The 26,087-nt window shown below is 44.7% G+C and overlaps 1 protein-coding gene across 1 annotated transcript in view; it reads left to right on the top strand.

The window, feature by feature from the left end:
* LOC308360749 (desmoglein-2.1-like) overlaps positions 1–26,087 on the top strand; it is a gene marked incomplete at both ends in the record, with an annotated part of 39,876 nt that overhangs the window by 8,702 nt on the left and 5,087 nt on the right. Inside the window, 8 exons of the mRNA XM_080832861.1 lie at positions 4,710–4,851; positions 5,094–5,260; positions 5,520–5,654; positions 8,476–8,658; positions 8,794–9,338; positions 9,726–9,868; positions 10,837–11,058; positions 25,411–25,653. Of these exons, the coding sequence (XP_080688987.1) occupies positions 4,710–4,851; positions 5,094–5,260; positions 5,520–5,654; positions 8,476–8,658; positions 8,794–9,338; positions 9,726–9,868; positions 10,837–11,058; positions 25,411–25,653 (1,780 nt within the window). The remainder of the gene's footprint in view (positions 1–4,709; positions 4,852–5,093; positions 5,261–5,519; positions 5,655–8,475; positions 8,659–8,793; positions 9,339–9,725; positions 9,869–10,836; positions 11,059–25,410; positions 25,654–26,087) is intronic.

Raw genomic sequence — 26,087 nt, 5'->3', positions numbered from 1 at the left:
ATCAATATGAATGGATGACGTGTAAAATGACACCTTGAAGCCGGTCCGTGAAAAAAAATCCCTACATTAAACCGGTCCGTGGTGCAAAAAAGGTTGGGGACCCCTGTTGTAAACGACACTTATGCTATGTATTTTTCACTTTTCTAAACTTTATACTTTTTAAGATATTAAACAAAAACAAATATAAATTTCTCCCATTGACTTACATTGGGCCATTATGACATCATAATAGGGTCTTTAAACTGGCTTGCACCTGTGCTTTACTGACAGCTGCGCCAAATCAAAGGAACCTCTTCTCTCTCTGTCCCTCTCAATTTAACTGTAACTAGGAACATTAAGACACCATCCATTCTCAATTTTTTTGTTCTCTCCATCTTTCTCTCTCAGTCTACTTTCTCTCACACTCAATCTCTCTTCTTCACTCCATTTTTATCTCCTTTTTTCAATATTTTCACTCTTCTTTCCTTCTTCCACTCATCTTTCCTTCTTCCACTCTTCTTTCCTTCTTTCACTTTTCTTTCCTTTCTTCACTCTCCTTTCTTCTTTCCTTCTTTCACTCTTCTTTCCTTTTCTTCTTTCCTTCTTCAACTATTATTTCCTTCTTTCACTCTTCTTTCCTTTCTTCACTCTTCTTTCTTTTCATCTTCCACTCTTCTTTCCTTTCTTCTTTCCTTCTTTCTTTTCTTCTTTCCTTCTTTCACTCTTCTTTCCTTCATCCTCTCTTCTCTCCTTTCTTCACTCTTCTATCCTTTCTTCTTTCCTTCTTCCACTCTTCTTTCCTTTCTTCTTTCCTTCTTTCACTCTTCTTTCTTTTCTTCTTCCTATCCTAGCTTTTGCATTTCATGCACTGGTATTTCCTTCAGGAAATGCATTTTCTAGTTATTATTACAGTGCATGAAATGCCCTGTATTGTTATTCCTAGGCATTTTCTTCTTCTTCTTCTTACCTTTTTCTCGAATCGAAATTTTCCCATTGACTTACATTGGGCCATTATGACATCATAGTAGGGTCTTTAAACTGGCTTGCACCTGTGCTTCACTGACAGCTGCGCCAAATCAAAGGAACCTCTTCTCTGTCCCTCTCAATTTAGCTGTAACTAGGAACATTAAGACACCTTCCATTCTCTACTTTTTTTCTCTCCATCTCTCCATCTTTCTCTCTATCCCTCTCAGTCTACTTTCTCTCACACTCAATCTCTTTTCTTCACTCCATTTTTATCTCCTTTTTTCAATATTTTCACTCTCTTTTTCTCTTTCACTCTTCTTTCCTTCTTCCACTCATCTTTCCTTCTTCCACTCTTCTTTCCTTCTTTCACTTTTCTTTCCTTTCTTCACTCTCCTTTCTTCTTTCACTCTTCTTTCCTTTTCTTCTTTCCTTCGTCAACTATTATTTCCTTCTTTCACTCTTCTTTCCTTTCTTCACTCTTCTTTCTTTTCTTCTTCCACTCTTCTTTCCTTTCTTCACTCTTCTTTCTTTTCTTCTTTCCTTCTTTCACTCTTCTTTCCTTCATCCTCTCTTCTCTCCTTTCTTCACTCTTCTATCCTTTCTTCTTTCCTTCTTCCACTCTTCTTTCCTTTCTTCTTTCCTTCTTTCACTCTTCTTTCTTTTCTTCTTCCTTTCCTAACTTTTGCATTTCATGCACTGGTATTTCCTTTAGGAAATGCATTTTCTAGTTACAGTGCATGAAATGCCCTGTATTGTTATTACAGTGCATGAAATGCCCTGTATTGTTATTCCTAGGCTTCTTCTTCTTCTTCTTCTTCTTCTTCTTCTTGTTACCTTTTTCTGCGATTAATTCAGCCCGAACCGCTTAACGTAGAAACTTCATTCAAACTTTGTCGCGTAGGTCTTGTAAACGACACTTATGCTATGTATTTTTCACTTTTCTAAACTTTATACTTTTTAAGATATTAAAGAAAAACGAATCTAAATTTTCCCATTGACTTACATTGGGCCATTATGACATCATAATAGGGTAATTAAACTGGCTTGCACCTGTGCTTCACTGACACCTGCGGCAAGCCTCCAAGGGTCCTCTTCTCTCTGTACCTCTCCATTCAACTGTATAACTAGGAATATTAATAGACACCTTCCATACTGTACTTTTTTTCTCTCTCTCCTTCTTTCTCTCTCACTCTACTTTCTCTCACACTCCATCTCTCTGCTTCACTCTTTTTTTCTCCTTCTTTCAATATTTTCACTCTCTCTTTACTGTCTTTATCCAGAGCCACTCTTGTTCAGTCTTCTTTCCTTACTTTGTTTCTTCCTCTCTTCTTTCCTTTCTTCTTTCCTTCTTTCTACTCTTCTTTACTTTCTTCTTTCCTTCTTCCACTCTTCTTTCCTTTCTTCTTCCCTTCTTCCACTCTTCTTACCTTTTTCTTTTCTTCTTTCCTTCTTTCACTCTTCTTTCTTTTCTTCTTATCTTCTTTGGCTCTTCTTCCCTTCTTCCACTCTTCTTCTCTTTCTTCACTCTTCTTTCCTTCTTCCACTTTTCTTTCCTTCTTCCACTCTTCTTTCCTTTCTTCTTTCCTTCTTCCACTCTAATTTCCTTTCTTCACTCTTCTTTCCTTTCTTCTTCCCTTCTTCCACTCTTCTTTCTTTCTTCCACTCTTCTTTCCTTTCTTCACTCTTCTTTTCTTTCTTCTTTCCTTCTTCCACTCTTCTTTCCTTTCTTCCTTCCTTCTTTCACTTTTCTTTTCTTTTATTCGTTCTTTCTTAACTTTTGCATTTCATGCACTGGTATTTCCTTCAGGAAATGCATTTTCTAGTTCTTCTTACCTTTTTCTGCGATTAATTCAGCTCGAACCGCTTAACTTAGAAACTTAGTTCAAACTTTGTTGTGTATGTCTTGTAAAGCAGTGGTCCCCAACCACCGGGCCGGGGCCCGGTACCGGTCCGCGAGGGATTTGTTACCGGGCCGCACAGAAAGAATAAATAATTCATATAATTTCCGCTGTATTAATTATTGGAGTCTGAAAGGTGTTTTATTTTGAAAAACTACCGGATTTTCCCGGACGTAACATTCGCCTGTGCCTCTAGTCACGTCAAGACGCTTGTCTCGTTCACGTGATATGTCACTCAAAAAAAAAGCCCCCAAACTAGCTAAAATTAGTAATAAAACAAACATCTTTGGAGAGCTTCTTTGCAAAGGTGAAAAGGTCAACTAAGGAGTCAGAAGAGGAGCCTACGACCTCAAAAAAGAAAGCTTCTTTTAACAGACAATACCAGGAGTCATAGGCTACTTAAAATACGGGTTTATCGTAACAGGTGATTCTCACGCACCAAGTCCGCTCTGTTTAATATGTGGCGACAAGCTAACAAACGAGCCAATGAAGCCTTCAAAACTGCTTCGGCACATGGAGACCAAGCACTGATTCAGAGTTATGGTGAGTTGTATTTTTCATGCACTTAACGTTCGTAATACAATGGTGTTGGTCAACCTAACGTTAATGTTAGCTTTTGTGTATATGAGCATACCGGGCTTCATTGTATCGAACTCGCGCTTGCCTCACATCAATATGAATGGATGACGTGACTAATAAGTGGTGTAAAATGACACCTTGAAGCCGGTCCGTGAAAAAATTCCCTACATTAAACCGGTCCGTGGTGCAAAAAAGGTTGGGGACCCCTGTTGTAAAGGACACTTATGCTATGTATTTTTCACTTTTCTAAACTTTATACTTTTTAAGATATTAAAGTAAAACTCATACAAATTTTCCCATTGACTTACATTGGGCCATTATGCCATCATAATAGGGTCATTAAACTGGCTTGCACCTGTGCTTCACTGACACCTGCACCAATGTCCCAAGGCTCCTCTTCTCTCTGTCCCTCTCCATTCAACTGTATAACTAGGAATTTTAAGAGACACGTTCCATTCTCTACTTTTTTCATTCTTTTTCTCTATCCCTCTCCCTCTACTTTCTCTCACACTCCATCTCTCTGCTTCACTCTTTTTTCTCTCCTTCTTTCAATATGTTCCCTCTTCACTCTCTCTTCACTGTCTTTATCCAGAGCCACTCTTGTTCACTCTTCTCTCCTTTCTACTTTCTTTCTTCCACTCTGCTCTCATTCTTCTTTCCTTTCTTCTTTCCTTCTTCCACTCTTCTTTCTTTCTTCCTCTCTTCTTTCCTTTCTTCTTTCCTTCTTCCACTTTTCTTTCCTTCTTCCACTCTTCTTTCCTTCTTTCACTCTTCTTTCCTTTTTCCACCCTTCTTTCCTTTCTTCTTTCCTTCTTCCACTCTTCTTTCTTTCTTCCTCTCTTCTTTCCTTTCTTCTTTCCTTCTTCCACTTTTCTTTCCTTCTTTCACTCTTCTTTCCTTTCTTCTTTCCTTCTTCCACTCTTCTCTCTTTTCTTCTTTCCTTCCTCCACTCTTTTTTTCCTTCTTTCACTCTTCTTTCCTTTCTTCTTTCCTTCTTCCACTCTTCTTTCTTTTCTTCTTTCCTTCTTCCACTCTTCTTTCATTTATTCACCCTTCTTTCCTTTCTTCTTTCCTTCTTCCTCTCTTCTTTCCTTCTTTTACTTTTCTTTCCTTTCTTCTTTACTTCTTTCACTCTTCTTTCTTCTTCCTTTCTTAACTTTTGCATTTCACGCACTGGTATTTCCTTCAGGAAATGCATTTTCTAGTTATTATTGTGACACACTGCTGCAGTCAAGATAATGATGCTCTTAAGACTGCCAGTGAAATTGATGTTGCTTGTTCCTCTAGCTCACTGGAGTGGCTTACTTCACGAATGGCAGAATCGCAGAGAGCGACCTCAATCTCCGGATTAAGGTGGGGGATGTCAATGACAATAGCCCTGTGTTTGGCACCATCCCCCCTGGCTCGGTGGACGAGCTCAGTCCAAAAGGTGAGCAGCACTGTCCCTCAAGAGTCAATAATACTGGGGTCAAAGAATTTAGCAGAAATAAATAGAAGGGACATCAAGTTGTGTAACGGTTGTGGTTGGGTGAGTGATTGATGACAACTACTTTTAAGCATTAAATAAAATTGCAGAAAGATAATTAAAGTATTTATTAGAGATCTAAGAGAGGTCTTAGGTTAAATTGTCATGGTGATGTTAGTGACATCGTTCTCCTCTTCCTGCTACAGGTACATCCATCATGCAGATTACAGCCACAGACAAAGATGAGCCAGGCAACCTTAACTCTAAGATCAAGTACACCCTGACCAAGCAAGAGCCCCAAGGGGACAAAATGATGTTTATGATCAGTCCGGATGGAGAGCTGAGTGTCAAAGAGCCAAACTTGGACAGAGAGGTTAGCCTATTGTGCTTCCACCACATCCCCAACACCAAGCAATAGGGCTTTGCCTCGTTCAATATTGTAGTTTTCTGTCATATGCTCCTGTGCTGATAGAGCTAGGTGCTAAAAACAGCAAAGCCATGGTCTGTTACCCAGGGAGCACCAATACTGATGAAAAAAAGATTGCACTGTATGTTGCTTTGGATAAAAGCATATGCTCAATGAAGAAAAGTAAAAGCCTATGCTAATTCTTCCCTCTGATTTTCTCTCTCAGACACACGACTCCTATGTTCTGACTGTGGAGGGGGCTGATCGCTATGGAGTGCCGGGAGGAACCACAGGCACAGGAACAGTCGTGGTGAATATTGTTGATGTCAATGACAACGTGCCAACCCTGCAACAAGAGGAGGTAAACAAAATCATTATAACTCATCAAACCACAGCCCAAAATTGCAGAGGAGGGTGTCCTCAACAAGCAGCAGGGTATTATACATACATTATTGTATGGCAACGACAGAACAAGCGTTCTGATTGGCTAATGCCTAGTCATGCCAGCCGCGTATTGCCCTCCTCACCGGTCAATACGGATCCGTATTGCCCTCTGACGACATTTACAAAATGAGTGAAAGCGATCAGTCTGAGTTTTACTATCCAGACAAAAATGAAAACATCAACAGCCATGAGGAAATTCAGAAGAAGCGCAGATTTGTTATTGCAAGTGATAATGAAGACTAGAAACTATAGTTTGAATCACTTGTGTTGTAACTTGACTGTCAATCAAAGCCATTTGAGGTGTGCTGTGTTGTCCACTTTTTATTGATCATTGTAACTTGTAGTTAGCAAGTAATTGGTTGCTACTCAAAACAACATGTTTTCTTTTTACAATTGCCATTTCTTTTCATTTACAAAATGAAAGGAGCGATAAATGCTATATAAATATGTAAAAATAAATAACTTACTAACAGCGACTGTTCGGTCATGCTGGAAAATATCAAACTTCAGCTTTGGTGTATCAACCTCGCTATCGCTCGGTCAATACGTTAAAGCCTCATTTTGATATTTCCCGGCATGACCACACTCTCGGTTAGTAAGTAGTTATTATTATACGGCTCTTCAGAATGTTCCAAAAAGTTCAGTTAATTTTAATGCGCCACCCCAACGTTCGCAGGTCTGTAAATTCTTTATATTCACAGCTGCGAAAAAATAATGTATGACCGCTGTCATTGGCAACAGGTTTTTTGCTTCTAATTCACATCTTTCATATCATTTCGCAAGTAGTCCAGTCATTTAACGTAATGAAAAGTCATTGTAGCATTATTTCAGCAAGTAATGGGTTGCTACGCAACACCTAAACCTTTACATTTCTATTTGTGTTAACACTATTTTTGTTTTTTGAATCAATTTAAAAGTATGGCAGAATTTATTCTAAGTGTGTTATTAGCAAAGGCTCAAAATGGCCTCCATTTGTTTTCTGTCCACAAAGCAGCAAACCAACTGATTAAATCAGCTGAGCTCTTTTTATCAAACGATCCGTTGCTCAGCTGTATCAGGTGTTCTCCTGAGTATGGGTGGTGAAACCCTACAGCCAAACGAGCCCCCTTGTGCTAGGGGAGAGTCCCATCCCAGTATCCCAGCTCAGGTTTCTGCAGTACTTTCACCTTCAATATTGGGTATGTTAAATAACAGATAAGATACTGAAGTAAAAGGGGAACCTAACTGCAATACAGGCGAGCTTTCAATATTAGCATCTTTCTTTAAATAAATGCCACTGTATTGACTTAAGGTATGCCATGGGGAAACTGTGGGAGGTGAAATGATGCAACCATTTCATAACTGGCCATTTTGTATATCTACATTTCAATTATCCAATCTGTAGTTGAAAACAAAATAGCGACTATATAATGTATATTTCTGTATTTGGTCGATATTAGCAGAGTGGCGTCACTAATCAAGAACAGTGTCTATACTGATCATGGTCCCAAAGACCACGTACCTGTGGAATAACCCATCCATCACCATCCAAAAGCAGAAGCTAAAGTGGAAATCATGGAGTGACAATGGAATAAAAACTATTGGGGATATTATTTCAGATACAAACGTAAAGCCTTTTAATCAACTGGTAACAGAATTCAATTTAACTAACAAGGAACTCTTCAGATACCTTCAACTGAAGAGCTGGATAACAGATCATTTTGAGATGTTACCCAGCTCCTCGGAACCCCCAGTTATTCAGAGACTATTCTTGAATCCAGATGAAAACAAGAAATGAATTGGAAAAGTGTATAAAGATCTTGTTGAGGCTCAGGAAAGTAATTATTCATTACAGAAAATATATGAGGGTTGGAATAAAGATCTTAACATAACTAACTCTGACAGTATATGGAAGGAATGTCTCAACAAAACCAATACGATAACCACCAATGAAAATCTGCGGCTCATACAATACAAGCTCATGACTAGAATATATTACACAAGATCAAAAATAAATACATTTGATGCCTCTTTCTCTCCTGTGTCAAATGTGGCATATACAAGGAAACAATCATACATGCCTTCTGGGAATGTGAGAAGGTCCGCAAGGGATGGTTAGAGATTCAAAAATGGATGACCACTACCTGTAGCATCAAACTTGAATTTACAGCTACGAGATGCATATTCCAAAATACAGACACACTTAAATATCCCATTGGATGGATGGTCATGTTTGCCTCTTTGGTGTATAAAAAATTAATTCTGAAGGATTGGAAGGGTTCCGAGGCCCCATCAATACAGCAATGGAAGGGTCTAATGAAATACTATTTAAATATTGAAAAATCAATGTTCGAAGACCGGAACAGAAGGCAACAATTTAATAAGGTGTGGCAGGATTTGTTTGAAGCCTTGTAAAGCCAAGAAATAGGGAATGGGTGTGGTGACTGAGAGATGGGAACCAAGTGTGTGTGTGTGTGTGTGCGTGTGTGTGTGTGTGCGTGTGTGTGTGTGTGTGTGTGTGTGTGTGTGTGTGTGTGTTGGGGAGGGGGGGTGGGTTTGTCTGTGCGTGTGAGTGGTGGGAGGGTGCCAGGGGGCAGTTGAGTGTCTGTGTTGCACGTATGAATATGAGTGTTGTTGAAATCATAAGGAGGTGTATAAACTGTATAACATTACAAAGTATGCTGATACCTGTATTGCCTCTTGTATGCAATAATAAAAAATAATTATATAATATACTGATCATGTCTGTTTTTTTGCAGTATGAGGGCAATATTGAAGAGAACACCAAGAATGTGGAGGTCATGCGGATCAAAGCTAACGACCTGGACATCGACGCTATAAACCAGGACTTTGAATATGTCATTGTCACTGGAAATGAGGCAGGCTACTTCAGCATAGTGATGGATCCTCATACAAAGGAGGGGATATTGATGCTTGATAAAGTGAGTGCCCACAAAGAACACATACTGATGAAAATGTACTGTGCTGTAATTCAATTTGAATAATATAAAAATATAAATGAATAAAGTCTTACAGTTTTACCTGATTGTCCCTCTTCTGCCATGTTGTGTGTGTAGGAAGTTGATTTTGAGGATGTGAAAGACCTGAAACTAGGGGTGGGGGTGAAGAACACAGCCCCATACCACGTGAGTGTGGATGGAGGAGGCGTAGGAAGCATCAATGTAGGAGGAGGCGGAGGTGGCGGTGTACCAGGCGGTGGTGGAGGAAGTGGAACAGGAGGAGGAGGTGGCGGAGGAAGTGGAACAGGAGGCGGAGGAAGTGGTACAGGAGGCGGAGGTGGACCAGGAGGAAGTGGAACAGGAGGCGGAGGAAGTGGTACAGGAGGCGGAGGTGGAACAGGAGGAAGTGGGACTGGGACTGGCGGTGGATCAGGAACCGGAGGTGGATCTGGAAGTACCACCACATGGACCCCTGTGACCTGGCATGGCAAAACCTACCCTCTGAAGATCAATGTGAAGGACCAGCCTGAGGGGCCAAGGTTTGATCCCAAGATCAAGGCCATCCCCATCTCAGAGGACGGCAAAACATTCAACATCAAGGATGTCATCGCCACCTACACCGCTTTAGATGGAGACACAGGACTGCCAGCAGAGAATGTCAGGTGTGTGTGTGGTCCTACATGTATATGCTAACACTGGGGTGCCGTCCAGATTCCTCTTTAAAATACACTCGCCTTAATGACCATCATCAGAGCAGTTGAGATAGTCTGGTATGTCTGGATTAAGTGTATTCCTGGTTGTTTGAGTTCTTGGGAAACATGGATAAGAATTTGTTTACATGAGCCTTGTCCTGGCCAGGACCACACTTAGTTTTACAGTCATTTTTTAAGATGTTTCTAAAGGATTTTTTTCTAAAGAAGTCAAAAGGCCTTCATAATGCTCTCACCACACCAGTGTTACTGTCAGCAGTTACACTGTCGGAAGTGTGTAACTTTGAATTTAGTTATTTGGTAGAGTGCTCTAATTGGCATGCTGTCTTTCCATCTCAGGTATGCTAAAGGAACAGACCCTGATAACTGGTATACCATTGACCCTGAAACAGCTGAGATCAGACTCAACAAGCTGCCAGACAGAGAGTCCTCATTCCTGCAGAACGGCACGTACCTGGCAGAAGTGCTCTGTCTGACCCAAGGTTTGTTCTTATTGTGTGCTCTCTCTCACACACACACACACACACACACACACACACACACACACACACACACACAATGCGTACCTGCTTCAAATATTCAGTGTGCATTTTTTGAGAAACAAACTAATTAGTTTTATCAGAGGGCACTGCCTACATGAACCTTGCCCTGAGAGGGTCAGCCAGCCTTATTGACCTTTATGAGTTCAGCATAAAGACATAAGCTGAACAGAACCAGGACTTCCTTATTGTTTCCATGTTGTCAATAACCTAATTTACAGCTGTGAAAAACTGCAAAAGTGTAGGGAAGTCTTCTAGCCACTAGAGGGGGCAATAGAAGATCATATCCTCCCATCCAAGCCATGACTTTTTTGAACTTCTACCTTCTGGTAGACGCTAATCCATGCGGGCTGGAACGACAGGCTTCAACAACAGCTTCTTCCCCTCTGCTGTCAGACTCCTAAACTCTCAATGCTGACCTGGAGTATTTTTTTATTTTTATTTTTGTTTTCCCTACCCCCTTCTCTCCCCTCCTACTGGCCTGAGCTACCTATGACAAAAAATACCACCAACATTGTTGTGTGGCAATAAAGTTTTATCTTATCTTATCTTATATCCAACTATGCCATAAACCAGAAAACAAGCAGCCAACGCCCAATTTACAAAAAGTTGATGGAGGTAATTTCTCTGCCACTAGAGGGAGTAGCACACTTTTGTCTGAGGTAGAAGTAAAAGGCAATTTACATGTAAACCAAACCTGCAACTAAACAGGTTGCATATAAATTCCTTTGGATTACATAATATTACTCCCGTATAAGTATTCATATGAGTGTAGATGCCACTCTGAAAATAAATAAATAAATAAGATAGATATTTGTAGTTTCCATGCCTTTATTTACCACTTTGCATTCATAGAGTAAGCTGGCATACATCATACAGCTGTTGCTCATCCTTGTTTTCCCTATCTGCAGACATGCCCACCAAAACGGCCACAGGCACTATTGCCATCCAGGTGGAGGACTTCAATGACCACTGCCCAGAGCTAGCCTCCCGCCTGGTCACCATGTGCACGGCCCAGGAGGTGATCTACGTCACGGCTGTGGACCCTGACATGAAACCCAATGGCGCACCCTTCAAGTTCACCATCATCCCTGAGGGCACTAAGGGCCAATGGAGCATTGAGCACTTCAATGGTTTGTCATGTTGTTTCCTTTAGCATTTGATATGTATAATACAAAATTACATTCATGAACATAAAGATTGAGCAATAATGCCAATTGTCTAAAGGCAAGCAGTTACAATTACAAACAAAGCTATTCAGCAGAGCAAAATGGAAAGAGCAAGTTACTAACAGACAACAGCATACCAGAAGGGTCTTGCATAAAATGCCATTGGCAAATAAATGCATATGAGGAAAGGAATGATATACAACCCAAATAGTGTGGGATGTGTTTGCCTAAAAGGCAGGTGATGGTGGTGCACTAGCTGGAACTGGAATAGTTCAACACAGCGCTGTTAATAAAGCACTAGCTGCTGCAGGGTGAACTAGTGTTGTACCTCATTCCTCTTCTTCAGAAAACTGTGGTTGTATATAAGTGTGTAAGTATCTAGAGGGGCAAACTAATTAGCTGGATCTGCCTAAGTGAACTTTGCTCGGAGGGGGTTAGCCAATTCACGCAGTACAACATACATAGTATGGGACCTAGAGTCATGCCTCACGCAGCTAAAGGCATTAACAGCCTTCAGATCCAGTAGATAGTCAGATCATTAGCACCCTACAGATCCAGAGCACACCCCCTCCACTGACATACCCCTTGAACAATGCCCAACCCCTAGTGCAGAGGTCGCCAACCCGCCGATCGCGATCGACATGTCGATCTCGGAGACTTTCCCTGTCGATCTCCAAAATAAAGATTTTTTTTGTTTTTGTGAAGTGTTTTCCGAAGACCATAATCAGAAAAGATCTCTGGATATGAAGATGAAATCTGACACATAGTTTCATCGTTAAACTAATAAAATAATTGCTGTCTGTGGTTCTATATGGGCTGTGGAAATAATTTAGAAAAATTATAGTTTGAGATGGATTGATAATTGCTATAATTGAGAACCCCTGATTAAGTGTGTTCTTGGTCACATCAATTTGAAAGCTGGACCAAAGTGTTTGATTTCATTCAATTACAACTAGACCCAATACATATATAAGATAAGTTGTAAGTACAGTCTCGAGTCTGTATATTATTTTTCTCTCAACGCCTCAATAGGTACCGCATTTTCCGGACTATTGGCGCACTTAAAAGCCTTAAATTTGATAAAAAAACGACAGTGCGCCTTATAATCCGGAGCACCTTATACAGCCGCGGAAAAAATTAAGAGACCACTTCAAAATTATCAGTTTCTCTGGTTTTACTATTTATTGGTATGTGTTGAAGTAAAATGTACATTTTTGTTTTATTCTATAACCTACTGGCAACATTCCTACCAAATTTCAAATAAAAATATTGTCATTTAGATCATTTATTTGCAGAAAAATGACAATTGGTCAAAATAGCAAAAAAGATGCAGTGTCTTCAGATCTCGAATAATGCAAAGAAAACAAGCTCATATTCATTTTTAAACTACACAATACTAATGCTTTAACTTAGGAAGAGTTCAGAAATCAATATTTGGTGGAATAACCTTGATTTAAAATCACAACTTTCATGTGTCTTGGCATGCTCTCCACCAGTCTTTCACATTGCCGTTGGGTGACTTTATGCTGCTCCTGGCGCAAGAATTCAAGCAGCTCGGCTTCTTTTCATGGCTTGTGACCAGGGGCGGCCCTAGCACATTTGGCGCTCTAGGCGAGCTTCACTCCTGGCGCCCCCCCCCCCCCCCCATTGCAACTTTCAAACGCTATTTTGCCTTGTAAGACTGCAATTATTTTACATAAACACACACCTGTATAAACTCAGTCCCAACACAGAACAACGACATGCAATGAATAACAACAGTAAGGAACAGGTACATCGTTAGTGCATCACACATAGAAAAGTATATGCGCCCGCCGCACGGCATTATGGGGCGACTATGCTGGCATGTTACAGTATGTATTATCATTATTTGTTAAATTTAGCTTTGTGGCGAAATGTATTTCCTCGCTTCAATGTGGTTAAAAGAATAGGTTACGTTCCTTTGCGCGTAGGCCTATGTGATATTGTTGGAGGAAGTTTGATTTGTAACTAGAGCGGCTGTTCCCATATATCCATGCACATGTTCGTCATTCACAATAATGTTTGATAAACCCCTGAAGAAGTTGTATTAATGTTTTCCCACGTGTTGCCTATCTGCTCATTATACACTGTTTCTCCAAAATCAGTTTGATCTCTGAAATACTGTGTTCATTAGTGTTTTCATGATAACGTAAGTTATGTCCATAACTATGGATCTATGAGACCGAACGATGACCGTCACCACGGTCTACACCATGAATGATACCTCTTCTCGTTACCTATCTCGAGACCATAATACCAAAAGGGTCATGTGAGTGACCGGGGCTGACCCCGCAGCATAAAGCACGTCCGGGGACACGCCCCCTTTCTCTTGCCTGGAACGCCTCAGCCTGCCCCGAGCGACAAGAGATGGTGACGGTCATCGTTCGGTCTCATAGATCCATAGTTATGGACATAACTTACGATCTATTTCGACCTCACTCAGACCGTCACCACGGTCTACACCATGGATGACTCATACCATCAAGGTCGCGAGGGACAAGGAACTACGCCTCTACAACCTCCTCGCCACAGAAAGCACCGCTTCGCTCAGTGGAGCTGGTGCTGCCACATTGACCCTATAAAAACGCGCAAAAGTGCAAGGTGCACTCCATGAGGCAGCTGCGCAGATTTCCGCTACGGAAACCCCTCTAAGAGCAGCCCAAGAGGTGGCCATACTTCTCGTCGAGTGTGCCACCAAGTTACCAGGAACAGGCAGACTTAGACTGCCATAGGCCTGTGCGATGGTGTCAACCACCCAGTGTGACAGGCGCTGCTTGGACACAGGATTGCCCCGTTTGGCGCCGCCATAACAGACAAACAGCTGTGAATGGGTGTGCCTCAGAGACTGCGTACGTGCCACATAGGTTCTTAGCGCCCTTATCGGGCACAGACTCCCCAAGTTCTCCCCAGGTAGGGCGGGTTCTGGGTGGAAAGAGCTGACCTCAATCACCTGATTCACCATCTGCGAGTTCACGACTTTAGGGAGAAAGGATGGGTTCGGCCACAGTGACACCCCAGTGAAGACGGCCTTCCACCGAAGACACGGCTCACTGACGGACAGAGCATGAAGCTCGCTGACCCTCTTAGCGGAACAAATCGCAAGGAGAAACACTGTTTTTTGTGTAAGAAACTTAAGGTCAGCCTGGTCTAGTGGCTCGTAGGGGGCCAGAGCCAGTGAGTGCAGCACAGTGGCCAGGTCCCATGATGGAGCTCTCAACGCCCTGCCTGGCCGCAGGCGGCGTGCCCCCTTGATAAATTGAGAGACCAGGGGATGTTTCCCAACCGTCTGTCCATCGACCGGCTGGTGACCGGAAGAAATGGCTGCTGCATAAACTTTAACAGTACTGGACGCTCTTCCCAAGTCCAGAAGTGACTGAAGGAAGCCCAAAATGCTGTGCACGGAACACGTCACTGGGTCTACCTGTTTGATGTTACACCAGTCCAAGAATGCGCCCCACTTCTGGCTGTAGCAAACCTGCGTAGAGGGAGCCCTGGCACTCCTTAGGGTGTGCATAACTGCCTCCCCTAGCCCCTGCGGGAGGGGCTGAGGAGTGGCCACGCCCACAGCTGGAGAGGTGCTGGATTGGGGTGCCAGATCTGACCACCTGCCTGAGACAGGAGGTCTGCCCTGACTGGAAGGGGCCATGGCTGCCCCTGAACCAGACGGAGGAGAGCGGGGAACCACCATCTCCCTGGCCACTTGGGAGCTATCAGCAGGACCTTGTAATGGCCTGTGAGGACCTTGTGGAGGACATAGGGGATCAGGGGAAGAGGAGGGAAAGCATAAAGCTGGCACAGCGGCCAGTCTTGGGACAGAGCATCCTGGCCCAGAGGTGCCCATTGGTCCCTCATGGAGAACCACCTGTCGCAGTGAGTCGTCTCTGACGACGCAAACAGGTCGACCCGAGCTCTGCTGAACTGAGACCACAGTTGTGCTACCACACTCGGGTGCAGTCTCCACTCGCCCGGGAGAGGGCCAGTCCTGGACAGAAGGTCTGCCAGCTCGGTTCTGCACCCCCGGAATGTACACTGCTCTCAGGGATGCCAGACGGGTAAAGGCCCACACCAGAAGTTTCCAGGCTACCTGGAGGCTGCGCAGGGACCTGGTGCCCCCTTGGTGATTTATGTGGTACACCGTGGAGGAGTTGTCCGATCTCACTAGGACATGTCTGCCCCGGATAAGGGGGAGAAGTTCCATGAGGGCAAGATGGGCTGCCCTCAGCTCCAGCACGTTTATGTGCTCGCCACTCCAGCGGGAATCCCATGTACCCCGCACTGTCCTGCCTTCCCAAACTGCACCCCAACCGGTTTGGGAAGCGTCTGTCGTCACAACCGCCCTGCGGGATGGGATGTTCCCCAGTGGGGCCCCATGACCTAGGAGGGCCATGTCTCTCCAAGGACGTAGTGCGTGCCTGAATGGCCTTGTGACCTTGAGTTTCACCCGCCGGTCTCACAGGGGATGAAGGTTGAACGCATTCAACCACCTCTGCAACGGCCGAGCTCTGAGGAGGCCTAGTGGGACCACTGCAGCTGCCGCCGACATAGTACCCAGCAACCTCTGATACTCCACCAGCTCCAGACGTCTGCCAAGACGGAACCAGCTCACCAGCGCTAGGAGCTTGGACACCCTCTGTGGGGTTAGCGAGGCCCGCATTGTGACAGAGTTTAGTTGCAGTCCCACAAACGTTATGTTCTGTGTGGGACGGAGGTTGCTTTTCTCCAGGTTCACCCTGAACCCTAGGCTCTGTACATGCTGGATGACACTGTCTGTGTCTTTCAGGACTTGGGCGCGATCTGGGGCGCAGATTAACCAATCGTCCAAGTAAGGCAGGATCTTCACGCCTGATGCCTGGAGGGGGGACAAGGCTGCTGCCACCACCCTTGTAAAAACTCTTGGCAAGAGAGACAGGCCGAAGGGCAGAACCCTGAACTGGTAAGCCTGTCCACGGAAAGCAAACCTTAGGAAAGGTCTGTGGAGTGGGCAAATCGGTACGTGAAAGTACACGTCCTTCAAGTCGAGGGACGCGAACCACTCCCCGTCTTCGACGGACATTAAAATTTGCTGTGTGGTCAGCATTTTGAATGGCAGCGCTTTTACGAACCTGTTTAGACGCCTTAGGTCTAGGATCGGGCGCAGACCTCCGTCCTTTTTCGGAACTATAAAATACTTGGAAAAAAACCCAGCGCGCTGTCTGTCGGAGTTTACCCTCTCGACAGCTTCCTTCTCCAGAAGGGTTAAAATCTCTCCATTTAAAACTTCTGCCTGAACTGGGTCTTTGACCACGGTCATCAGAACACCAGAGAAGGGAGGGGGGCGCCGCCGAAATTGAATCCTGTAGCCGTTCGCCACTGTAGCCAGCACCCATTGGTCTGACACGCTCTCTACCCAGCTGCTCAGGCATAGCTGGGAAACGGCTAAGGCAGGCGGCTTCACACCGCTAGGAGGCTCTACCCCGAGAGCCTGCAGCCTTGGGGGGTTGCTGCTTCTGGGGTGATGCCCTGGGGAAAAAACGCCGCTGGTGTGCCGGCTGCCGCTGTGGGGGTCTTCCGCCCCTAGGGACGGCAGGCTCCACGAACTGTCCCCTGCCAGTGCCGCTAGCACGGGACTGAAAAGGTGTAGGGTAAGGGCCTCTGTGCCGGTATGACGTAGCGGCCCCCCTGCCAAAGGTCAGACGAACTGACTCTCTCGTTTGTCGTGACTGCTCAGCCGAGTCGAAGACACCCTGAGAGTCGGGATGGAACACTTTCCCCGGCATCACTGCCATCTTGATCAGGTCCTTCCTCACACTCTCTGGAAGGGAGGTCTGTGCCAGCCAGATCTGCCTGCGTGCCAACACCGCTGAGGACATGGCAGCGCCAATGTCCCTGGTGAGCTGGGAGTGGGTGATGAGCGCAGAATCCACCAGCGACATGGTGTCCTGATCCTCTGGATTAACAGTCTTCCTGATCGCTGCCAACAAGATGGCCAGCGCATTACCAGAGCGTGCCGCCCGTGCAGTCGCATTGTAGGAACGGCACACAAGGGTGTCCGTCTTATGGCACTCCCTGACTGGGCACCTGGGGTCAGCAGTCACCCGAGCTGGGCCAAGAGATGTCAGGGCCGCTATCTCCCGCTCGACTGGTGGCATGTCCGTCAGGCCCGAGCCTACCTCAAGCTGGTCTTTAGTCAACCTGCGACACCCAGGGTTAAACTGCGGTGGGGCCGTTGGATTATTCCATGACCTCTTAAGCATCTGCAAGTAATCCGGCGCCGCCGGGACAGAGATGACAGGCTGGGACTTGGAAATGCCAGCCCAGACCCCCTGGGCTGGAGCCTGGGCTTCAACCGGCGCACTCAGACCCACAACCCTTGCCGCAGAGAGGACCCTTGACAGGACATCTGTGGCTGAAAACTCGCCCTCTCCTGTGCTCTCATGAGTAGAGCCCGCAACCGCCAGCGAAGACGTGTGCCTCTCCTGCTCAGTCACTACACTAGTGTCAAGCAGAGATTCCTGTGCATACAAAGACAAAATGTCCTCTTGCTCAGCACTCTCACCCTGATATGAGGGCAACTCCTCGTGAGAGGGTTCACACAGAGCGACGGAGCCACTACCTGTGGTAACGTGCGCTTCCACCTTACCCAGCCTCTCTGAGAGGCCCTTTATGGCAGCCAAGATCTCAAGATGAGCTTGCTCCTGGGTTACGGGGTCACTTACGCGTTGCCTCTTGGAAGACTTAGCCGCGCTGCGTGCCAGTTCACCCCCAGCAGAACGTGCGCTTGTGCGCCTCTTTTGCGCTCTAGTACCCTTCCTGCCCCCTCTGACTGAGGGAGATGGGGAAGACGCTCTCGGGGTTTTAGCCTGCCCTAACCTCTCTGCTCTCAGCGCCCGCTCGTCCAAAGGGAGCTCCAGAGCGGCCACGCATGGGTTCTCAACATCCTCAGTCACATGTGCTATCCCCAGGCAGATGGGGCATTCTCTATGGCCATCACGAGGGTCCATAGGTGCCGAGCAGGACCAGCAGGCATGGGAAGCCATCTCAAGGCTATGCTAAGAGCACACTGCAAGCAAGTGCCTTATCAAGGTAAGCAAGTAGGTAGACTTACCGAGTGCGAACACCCTGCTAATGCAACAGAACCCCACTAAACACCCACTGCACGCGGACGCACTGTTTGGGCCACCAAAACAGGAGGACTTATTGTGTGCGGACACACAGCCTAGACACGACACACCACGCCCAAATGGGTAGAAAACAAGACTAACTGTGCACGGATGCACTGCTTTGTGAAGCACTGTTTAGGGCTGAGAACAGAACACACTGCCTATGAAGACAACAAAAAAGGCCTACTGTGAATAATAATAATAACATTCCTGTTGAGACTAACAACCTGTATACTTACCGCAACTGACTGACAGGAGAATGGCTAACTGCTGGAAAAACAATACAATCTAGCTGTGTGCGGACACACTGCTCAGTTAGAAGAAAGCAACTACCGTCTCCCAGAGACTACTACATATAAACAAAATCAGCTTAAAATGAAAAATAAAGCTTCTTTACCCAGCAGTAGACTGGCGACAGTGAAGGCTGACCATGCGCGGACGCACTGCTTAATCAAACAAAAGAAACAGGCTCACCGAGTGGGCACGATAATACGTTAGCAAACAGCAAGGTTTACTGTGCGCGAACGCACTGCTTAATTAACAAAGAAACAGGCTCACCGAGTGGGCACGATAATACGCTAGCAAACAGCAAGGCTTACTGTGCGCGAACGCACTGCCTAATTAACAAAGAAACAGGCTCACCGAGTGGGCACGATAATACGCTAGCAAACAGCAAGGCTTACTGTGCGCGAACGCACCGCTTAAACAAACGAAAAACGCAGGCTCTTAAGAAGTGTTGAGCACAACTACGGCCTAGCAAACAAAGTTTTACTGTGCACGAATACACTACTTACCGCACGAGGGAAGTCAACAAACAATTCCCACTGCCCAACTCTGACAATACAATAAGATACGGACTTACCACACAATCCACAGGGACACTAGGCGCCTGCCGCGAAGGAACGGATTGATCTATCGTGGAGTCCAAACAGCCAAGGGAAATTTCCTTAACACACTTACCGGTCCGAGATGAGGCGAGAAAGGCAAGAGAAAGGGGGCGTGTCCCCGGACGTGCTTTATGCTGCGGGGTCAGCCCCGGTCACTCACATGACCCTTTTGGTATTATGGTCTCGAGATAGGTAACGAGAAGAGGTATCATTCATGGTGTAGACCGTGGTGACGGTCTGAGTGAGGTCGAAATAGATCATATTGTAGCAACCCTTAATGTGTATTGTACATCATAAGTCCACTTGCCTGCACCTTGCGGAGTCGCAATATCAAAAGTTTCATCTGAGTTAGCGACGTTAGAGGTATAATAATAAGTCCTGTTATCCGGCCCGTCTAGTCATGCACGCCGTTGGGGTTAAGCTTCTCACAGGATATACGCACATTCGCACCAAATGCCTCGCTATGCTAGCATGATTTAACGCATTATTTGGCGCTCCCCCTCTAGATGGCGCTCTAGGCGGCCGCCTAACCCGCCTGTAGGAAAGGCCGCCCCTGCTTGTGACCATCCATCTTCCTCTTGATCACATTTCAGAGTTTTTTTTATGGGATTCAGGTCTCGAAATTGGGCTGGCCATGACAGGGTCCTGATCTGGTGATACTCCATCCACACCTTTACTGGCCTGGCTGTGTGGCATGGAGCATTGCCCTGCTGGAAAAAACACTTCTCAACGTTGTACTTTGCCTGGCTGAGGTTTGTAAAAGACCATAAGGATTGAACCAAAGCCGACTGGAGGGTCTCCTAGTTCGTCTTCTCTGATGAGTCCAATTTCACAGTAGGTGCAAGACTCTGTGGCTTGTAGGCCTCTCCAGGTCTCTGTCTAACCATCAGACGACCATGTGTTGGGAAAAGCTGAAAATTGGACTCATCAGAGAAGACGAACTAGGAGACCCTCCAGTCCACTTTGGTTCAATCCTTATGGTCTTTTACAAACCTCAGCCAGGCAAAGTACAACGTTGTCCCGTAAGAAAAACTTGCTTCCTTTTGCTCTGACAATGTTCCCCAACTCTGAGAAGTGTTTTTTCCAGCAGGGCAATGCTCCATGCCACACAGCCAGGCCAGTAAAGGTGTGGATGGAGTATCACCAGATCAGGACCCTGTCATGGCCAGCCCAATTTCGAGACCTGAATCCCATAAAAAAACTCTGAAATGTGATCAAGAGGAAGATGGATGGTCACAAGCCATGAAAAGAAGCCGAGCTGCTTGAATTCTTGCGCCAGGAGCAGCATAAAGTCACCCAACGGCAATGTGAAAGACTGGTGGAGAGCATGCCAAGACACATGAAAGTTGTGATTTTAAATCAAGGTTATTCCACCAAATATTGATTTCTAAACTCTTCCTAAGTTAAAGCATTAGTATTGTGTAGTTTAAAAATGAATATGAGCTTGTTTTCTTTGCATTATTCGAGATCTGAAGACACTGCATATTTTTTGCTATTTTGACCAATTGTCATTTTTCTGCAAATAAATGATCTAAATGACAATATTTTTATTTGAAATTTGGTAGGAATGTTGCCAGTAGGTTATAGCAGTGGTTCTCAACCGGGGGTACGCGTACCCCTGGGGGTACGTGAAGGTAGTCCAGGGGGTACGTGAGATTTTTAAAAGATATATTCCAAATTAGCCTCCATTCAAAAATCCTTTAAAAATAGTTATTATACGGCTATTCAGAATGTTCAGTCGATTTGTATGGGCCATAGCTATGTGGGTTAAATGTCTGCGTTCGCAGGTTTGTAGTTCCTTGATTTTCACTGCTGCGAAAAGTTTATATCCGCTGTCATTGGCAACGGCTTTTGTGCTTCTAATTCACATCTTTCATATCAGTCCGCAAGTAGTCCGGTAATTGAACGTAACGGAAAGTCATTGAAACTTGAAGTCAGAATGCGGGTTGCTACGCATTTGCGTGAAGAACTATGTTTTTCTTAGGGAAATCACGGAGGAATGTCTTCTATTGTTTTGGCAAGTAACTGTAGCCTATAATAAGCGCGATTCGCGAAAACATGGAAGCTGAACAAACACACAACTGCTGCTGCACACAGATATGCGATGGCTCTCTCGAGGGAGAATACTTAACCGGCTGTTGGAATTACGATCTGAGTACACACCTTTCTGATTGAGCACAGATCTCCCCAAGCATGCCACACAGACTGGCTTGCAAATATATGCTATCTGGCAGATATATTTAGCAAATTGAACGAACTGAATATGTCTGCAGGGAAAGGACACCAGCATTTTAAACCTGTATGACAAGGTTGGAGGTTTCCTGAAGAAAGCAGAGCTGTGTTGAAGAGCCAGGGGGATTTAACAGGGGAATTTCACCTGCTTTCCTCAGGTGGATGATTTTCTCTCTAGTGAGGATGTGGACAGAGCTCCTGTCAAGTTAGTCATTGTGGGACATTTGACCAATTTGATTCGAAATTTATATTTTCGAATGTCTTACTTTCCTGACATGAAGGAGAAATATACACAGCTGGATTGGGTGAGAAACCCATTTCTCTTGTCCAAAGCACATGGAAGCAAGCTACCTGTCACTAATCAGGAAAGACTCCTGGAAGTGTAATCTGACTGGCCTCCAGATGAAGTTTGCCAAATCCACACTCACACAGTTTTGGATGTGTGTGAAGCAGGAGCACCCTGACCTGGGAGAGAAAGCTTTGGAGCAGCTACTACCCTTTTACTCCTTATATTTATGTGAGGCCTCATTCTCTGCAATGACTGTGATCACAATAAAGCAGAGAAACAGACTGTGTCTGGAGAAGAGCTTGATCACAGCAGTTGCCTTCCTGCCACCAAGACTGACAAAGATTTTCAGTGAAGCACAAGCACAAGGTTCTTACTAAAATGTAATTGCAAATGCACTCAGTTCAACGCGACAATGTTCAATGTTCAATATTCAATATTCAGTGTTGACAGTTTAATAAATCAGACAATGATGGCATAGCGCTGTGAATTACATATTCTTTTCAATCAAAAATGCTTGGCGCTGGTTAGGGGGTACTTGGCTGAAAACATATTTCACAGGGGGTACATCACTGAAAAAAGGTTGAGAACCACTGGGTTATAGAATAAAACAAAAATGTACATTTTACTTTAACACATACCAATAAACAGTAAAACCAGAGAAACTGATAATTTTGAAGTGGTCTCTTAATTTTTTCCGCGGCTGTATATGGATTAATTCTGGTTGCGCTCTGTCAAAATGTTTTAGTACGACTTTGGTAAACTACAAAGCTGCGCTGTTTGAAGCATTACTATGGAGTTAGATTAGTTTCATAATTCACAAACCAACGAAACGCGTTTCAAACCAACGAAACGCGAGTCACAAACAAAGGGAACGCGATTTAAAACAAAAGGAACGCGATTCACCAATGTATTTCATGTTTCACAAATGTATTTTGTGATTCAAAAATAAATGACACTTGACACATGACATTTGTTTGCAACCAGACGAACACGAGTTACAAATCCCTGCATTCGTTCGTGTAGATTTTTTGAACTTTCCTAACGCACGCAGTTTCACAAATGCATTTTTTCTAGAAGATATTCTCTGCAGCCAATCAGATCTCTTCTAATTTCAGCCAATCACGTTATGGTGTGTATGTGCACTACAGCCATAGTTATAAGACGGACATTCGCTCGGTCCTGCCTGAGATCACGAGCAATGGCATATGCCCACCAAATGTTAGTGAAATATAGCTATATATGAAACTAATCTAACTCCATACATTACGGCTTCCGTATTTTATATAAAACCTCGAACAGTACATTGCTTCCGACCACTGCTGGTCTATTTGCTGGTGACTCAGTGTTGGAAGTGCCTTCTCTACAGCTAGCTTGAAATGAGAAGGTGCGCGGGGGACAGTTTACCTCTGGGTCTCCCAAATGGAACTTGTTAGGTTTGAATTTTCCTCTGCTAAAGTAATAAACTAAGCCTACATGGTCATAGGCAAACTCATTATTCTCATTTTTGTCATTGTGAGTACCGTCTTACTTTCACCACTGATGTTATGCTAGGCTTAGGCAAGTTATCTCTGGTTAAAACTAGCTAGCGTTAGCTATTCGCTAGCTAGCTAGACAGCTATCGTTATGCTGTTAATTATCGGACTTGTGTGTTTTTGCCAAACGTTCACGTTGTCATTTTAATCCATTAACCACTAAAATGAGCACATCGATTGTTAAACCATTATTAGACACTGTCAGACAACTGACCTAGCAGGTAGGCTAGGACACTGCCCTGTCAGCATAGTAATTTGCTATGGAGTAATGCTGGTAGCGTTGCTCTCTATCCATTAAATATGGAATGTATTTCACGTGTAGAACCTATTTAGAATGGCTGCCCTTACATAAAACGGGGTCAGCTCATTTTTCCGACGCCCCATTGGTCCGATGCGTCAATATTCCGAAAATGTCCCATTGATCCTACAGCCCTTAGTCTTAGATAGATTTTCACCAATAAATTGAAACCCTTTGTCCCGACAGTTCAATGTTCCGACCAAAAGCTGCTTTAGATCACCGTCACCTCATGATAAAATAATGCATGCCTACAGGCCTACAGTATTAGCTATTATTGTTACTATAATTATATAGGCTAAATCGATAGAAAACTGTGAATCTCAAAACCAAAGCGGAATCATCTTTCCATGACAGCTCTCGAAAAGCAGCGCAAACAGGGTTCTTTCCATTAAGCTATCCTCCCGTCCTCGAACTGTGCGTGGCTGCAGTAGACCTATGTTGCTGTTAGCCCATCCGTAGTTGGTTTGTTTTGTTTATTTTACATTTGCAAAGACGCTGCTGGCCTAGACTTCTCTAGCTCGACCAAAAATCGAAATAACTTGTCCGTATCTGTCTCAATTGCGTCTCTGGTGTCTGGGCGCAAAGTAGAGCAGCTACAACGTGCGTCTGTCCTTACAGCGGCAGTCTACTTGGCACCGGGTAAAAGAGGGGCGAGGAACATACGACCTGGGGAATTATGTTGACCGACCCCAAACAGCCATTGTTCGGAACATTGAGCTGTCGGAGCAATGGGTTTATGTTAATCATTTCGAATTAGTGGGCTGTAGGATTAATGGGAAATTTTCGGAATATTGACGGGTCGGACCAAAGGGGCGTCGGAATAATGGCATGCTACCCATAAAACGGCAGTAGAAGACAAGCCAAGAGACTGGAGACAAACAGTAGGCTACCTCTGCCTAAAGGAGGGGGAAGTGTGAGAGCATATCAGCATGCTAACGTTATACTTATTAGCAGCGAGGCTAGCTAGCTACTATGTGTTTCTATGTGTTTTTGCTTTATGCGCCTTATAGTTCGGTGCGCTTTATATATGGAAATATATCGAAAATAGACTATTCATTGACAGTGCGCCATATAGTCCAGTGCGCCCTTTAGTGCGGAAAATACGGTAGATCTTGCCTTCAGCAAGGCAAAGGTCGGTGTTCTTGGGCCTAAAAAGTTTGGTGACCACTGCCCTATTGGAATGAACATGCACACCTTCAAGTAAAGGCAAGCCTTTGCTGCAATAAGCCAGGGAAATAGCCTTCACAATTCAGTGGGAGAGCTGCTGCTTAGCCAACACAACCCTCTTTGAGTGTGGACAATTCCCAGACAAACCGGGCAGACATAGTGGGGAGAAAAACGAAACCCTGAGGACAGGGTGCAGGGTGAATGGAATGCCTGGTTTTCCTGTGGTCAATGAAAGGCAGTGAGCTCATACTAGTCAACCGTAAGTTAGTTAGTTAGTAGTTTAGCTAGTTAACCTTTAACTGTGTACTAGCACAGGATCTGATACTGTATTATATGGAATGCCTATAACACTAGAACAAGTGAAGTGTATTTCAGCTACACATAGAGTGGAACAACAGTCAGTTCGGCTGCGGTCTTGGGCTGCACTTATCTAGTTGCAGAGCTTGCTGTTCTACCTGCAGGGCATTGTAGCCTCACCTCATCTATTCCCCAGGCTAAGCTAATTTGATGATTTAAGAGAGAACATGTCTTGGCCGGAGATCAGAAAGCTTTGTATGGCAGCAATAAAACGAATCTGTTGAAATTTCAGACCTTTTAGTTCCTTTGAGAGAAATGAAACACAATAGTCTGTACTGCTGAAACTGCTGGGGCGATATACAAAGGTCCCACAGTAAATGTTAAGTAAAGCATGACATTCTGTGACTTATCATTTCACTCCCTGAATCATTTTATTTTTTACTTTTGGTTATAGACACCACAGCCATCTTGCGTACCCATGAGCCTTTGTGGCCTGGAAATTACAAGGTGACCCTACAGATCCACGATCAGCAGGGCGAGGCGTGCCCAGACCTACAGGAGCTGGATGTGTCCGTGTGCACCTGCGACGACACAGAGTCCTGCAGCCTTCGCGGGGTGGGGCCGTCGGGGAAGCCCGGGAGCAAGCTAGGGCCTGCCGCCATTGGACTAGGCTTCCTGGGTGCACTCCTCCTCCTGCGTGAGTCTCTTTTTCTCCCTCTCTTTCTGTTCACTTCTTCTTTCTCATTTTAGCCCCACATTCCTTTGACCTTCTCTTACAAGGCCTCCCTTTTCCCTCCTTTTTCACGCTCGTCCACATCTTCTGTCCCTCTCAACTCACTTTTTCTTACATTCCTCATCCCTCGTGCCACTGGACTTCTCCTTCAAAGTGCTCCCTGCTTCTCGTCCCTTCCTCGGTTTAACCTCCTTTCTGCTATTTTATTATGGTCAGACCAAATTAGCAGCAAACTCTTTCGGCTGACATCTCACAATGGGACATGCCCCTTGCGTGGTAATTCGTTGAGACCCAATTCAATCACACCTTTAGGCCTAATTGATCAGTCCCAACTCCGCCTACCTAAACATACTGCACAGGCCCAATCTCTCATTCTTCTACACTTGCTAGACGTCGAA

Source organism: Sprattus sprattus, assembly GCF_963457725.1.
Source record: "Sprattus sprattus genome assembly, chromosome: 2".
Lineage (NCBI taxonomy): Eukaryota > Metazoa > Chordata > Actinopteri > Clupeiformes > Clupeidae > Sprattus > Sprattus sprattus.
The sequence above is the reverse complement of the archived record's forward strand: the minus strand, read 5'-3'. Positions and strand labels throughout refer to the sequence as shown.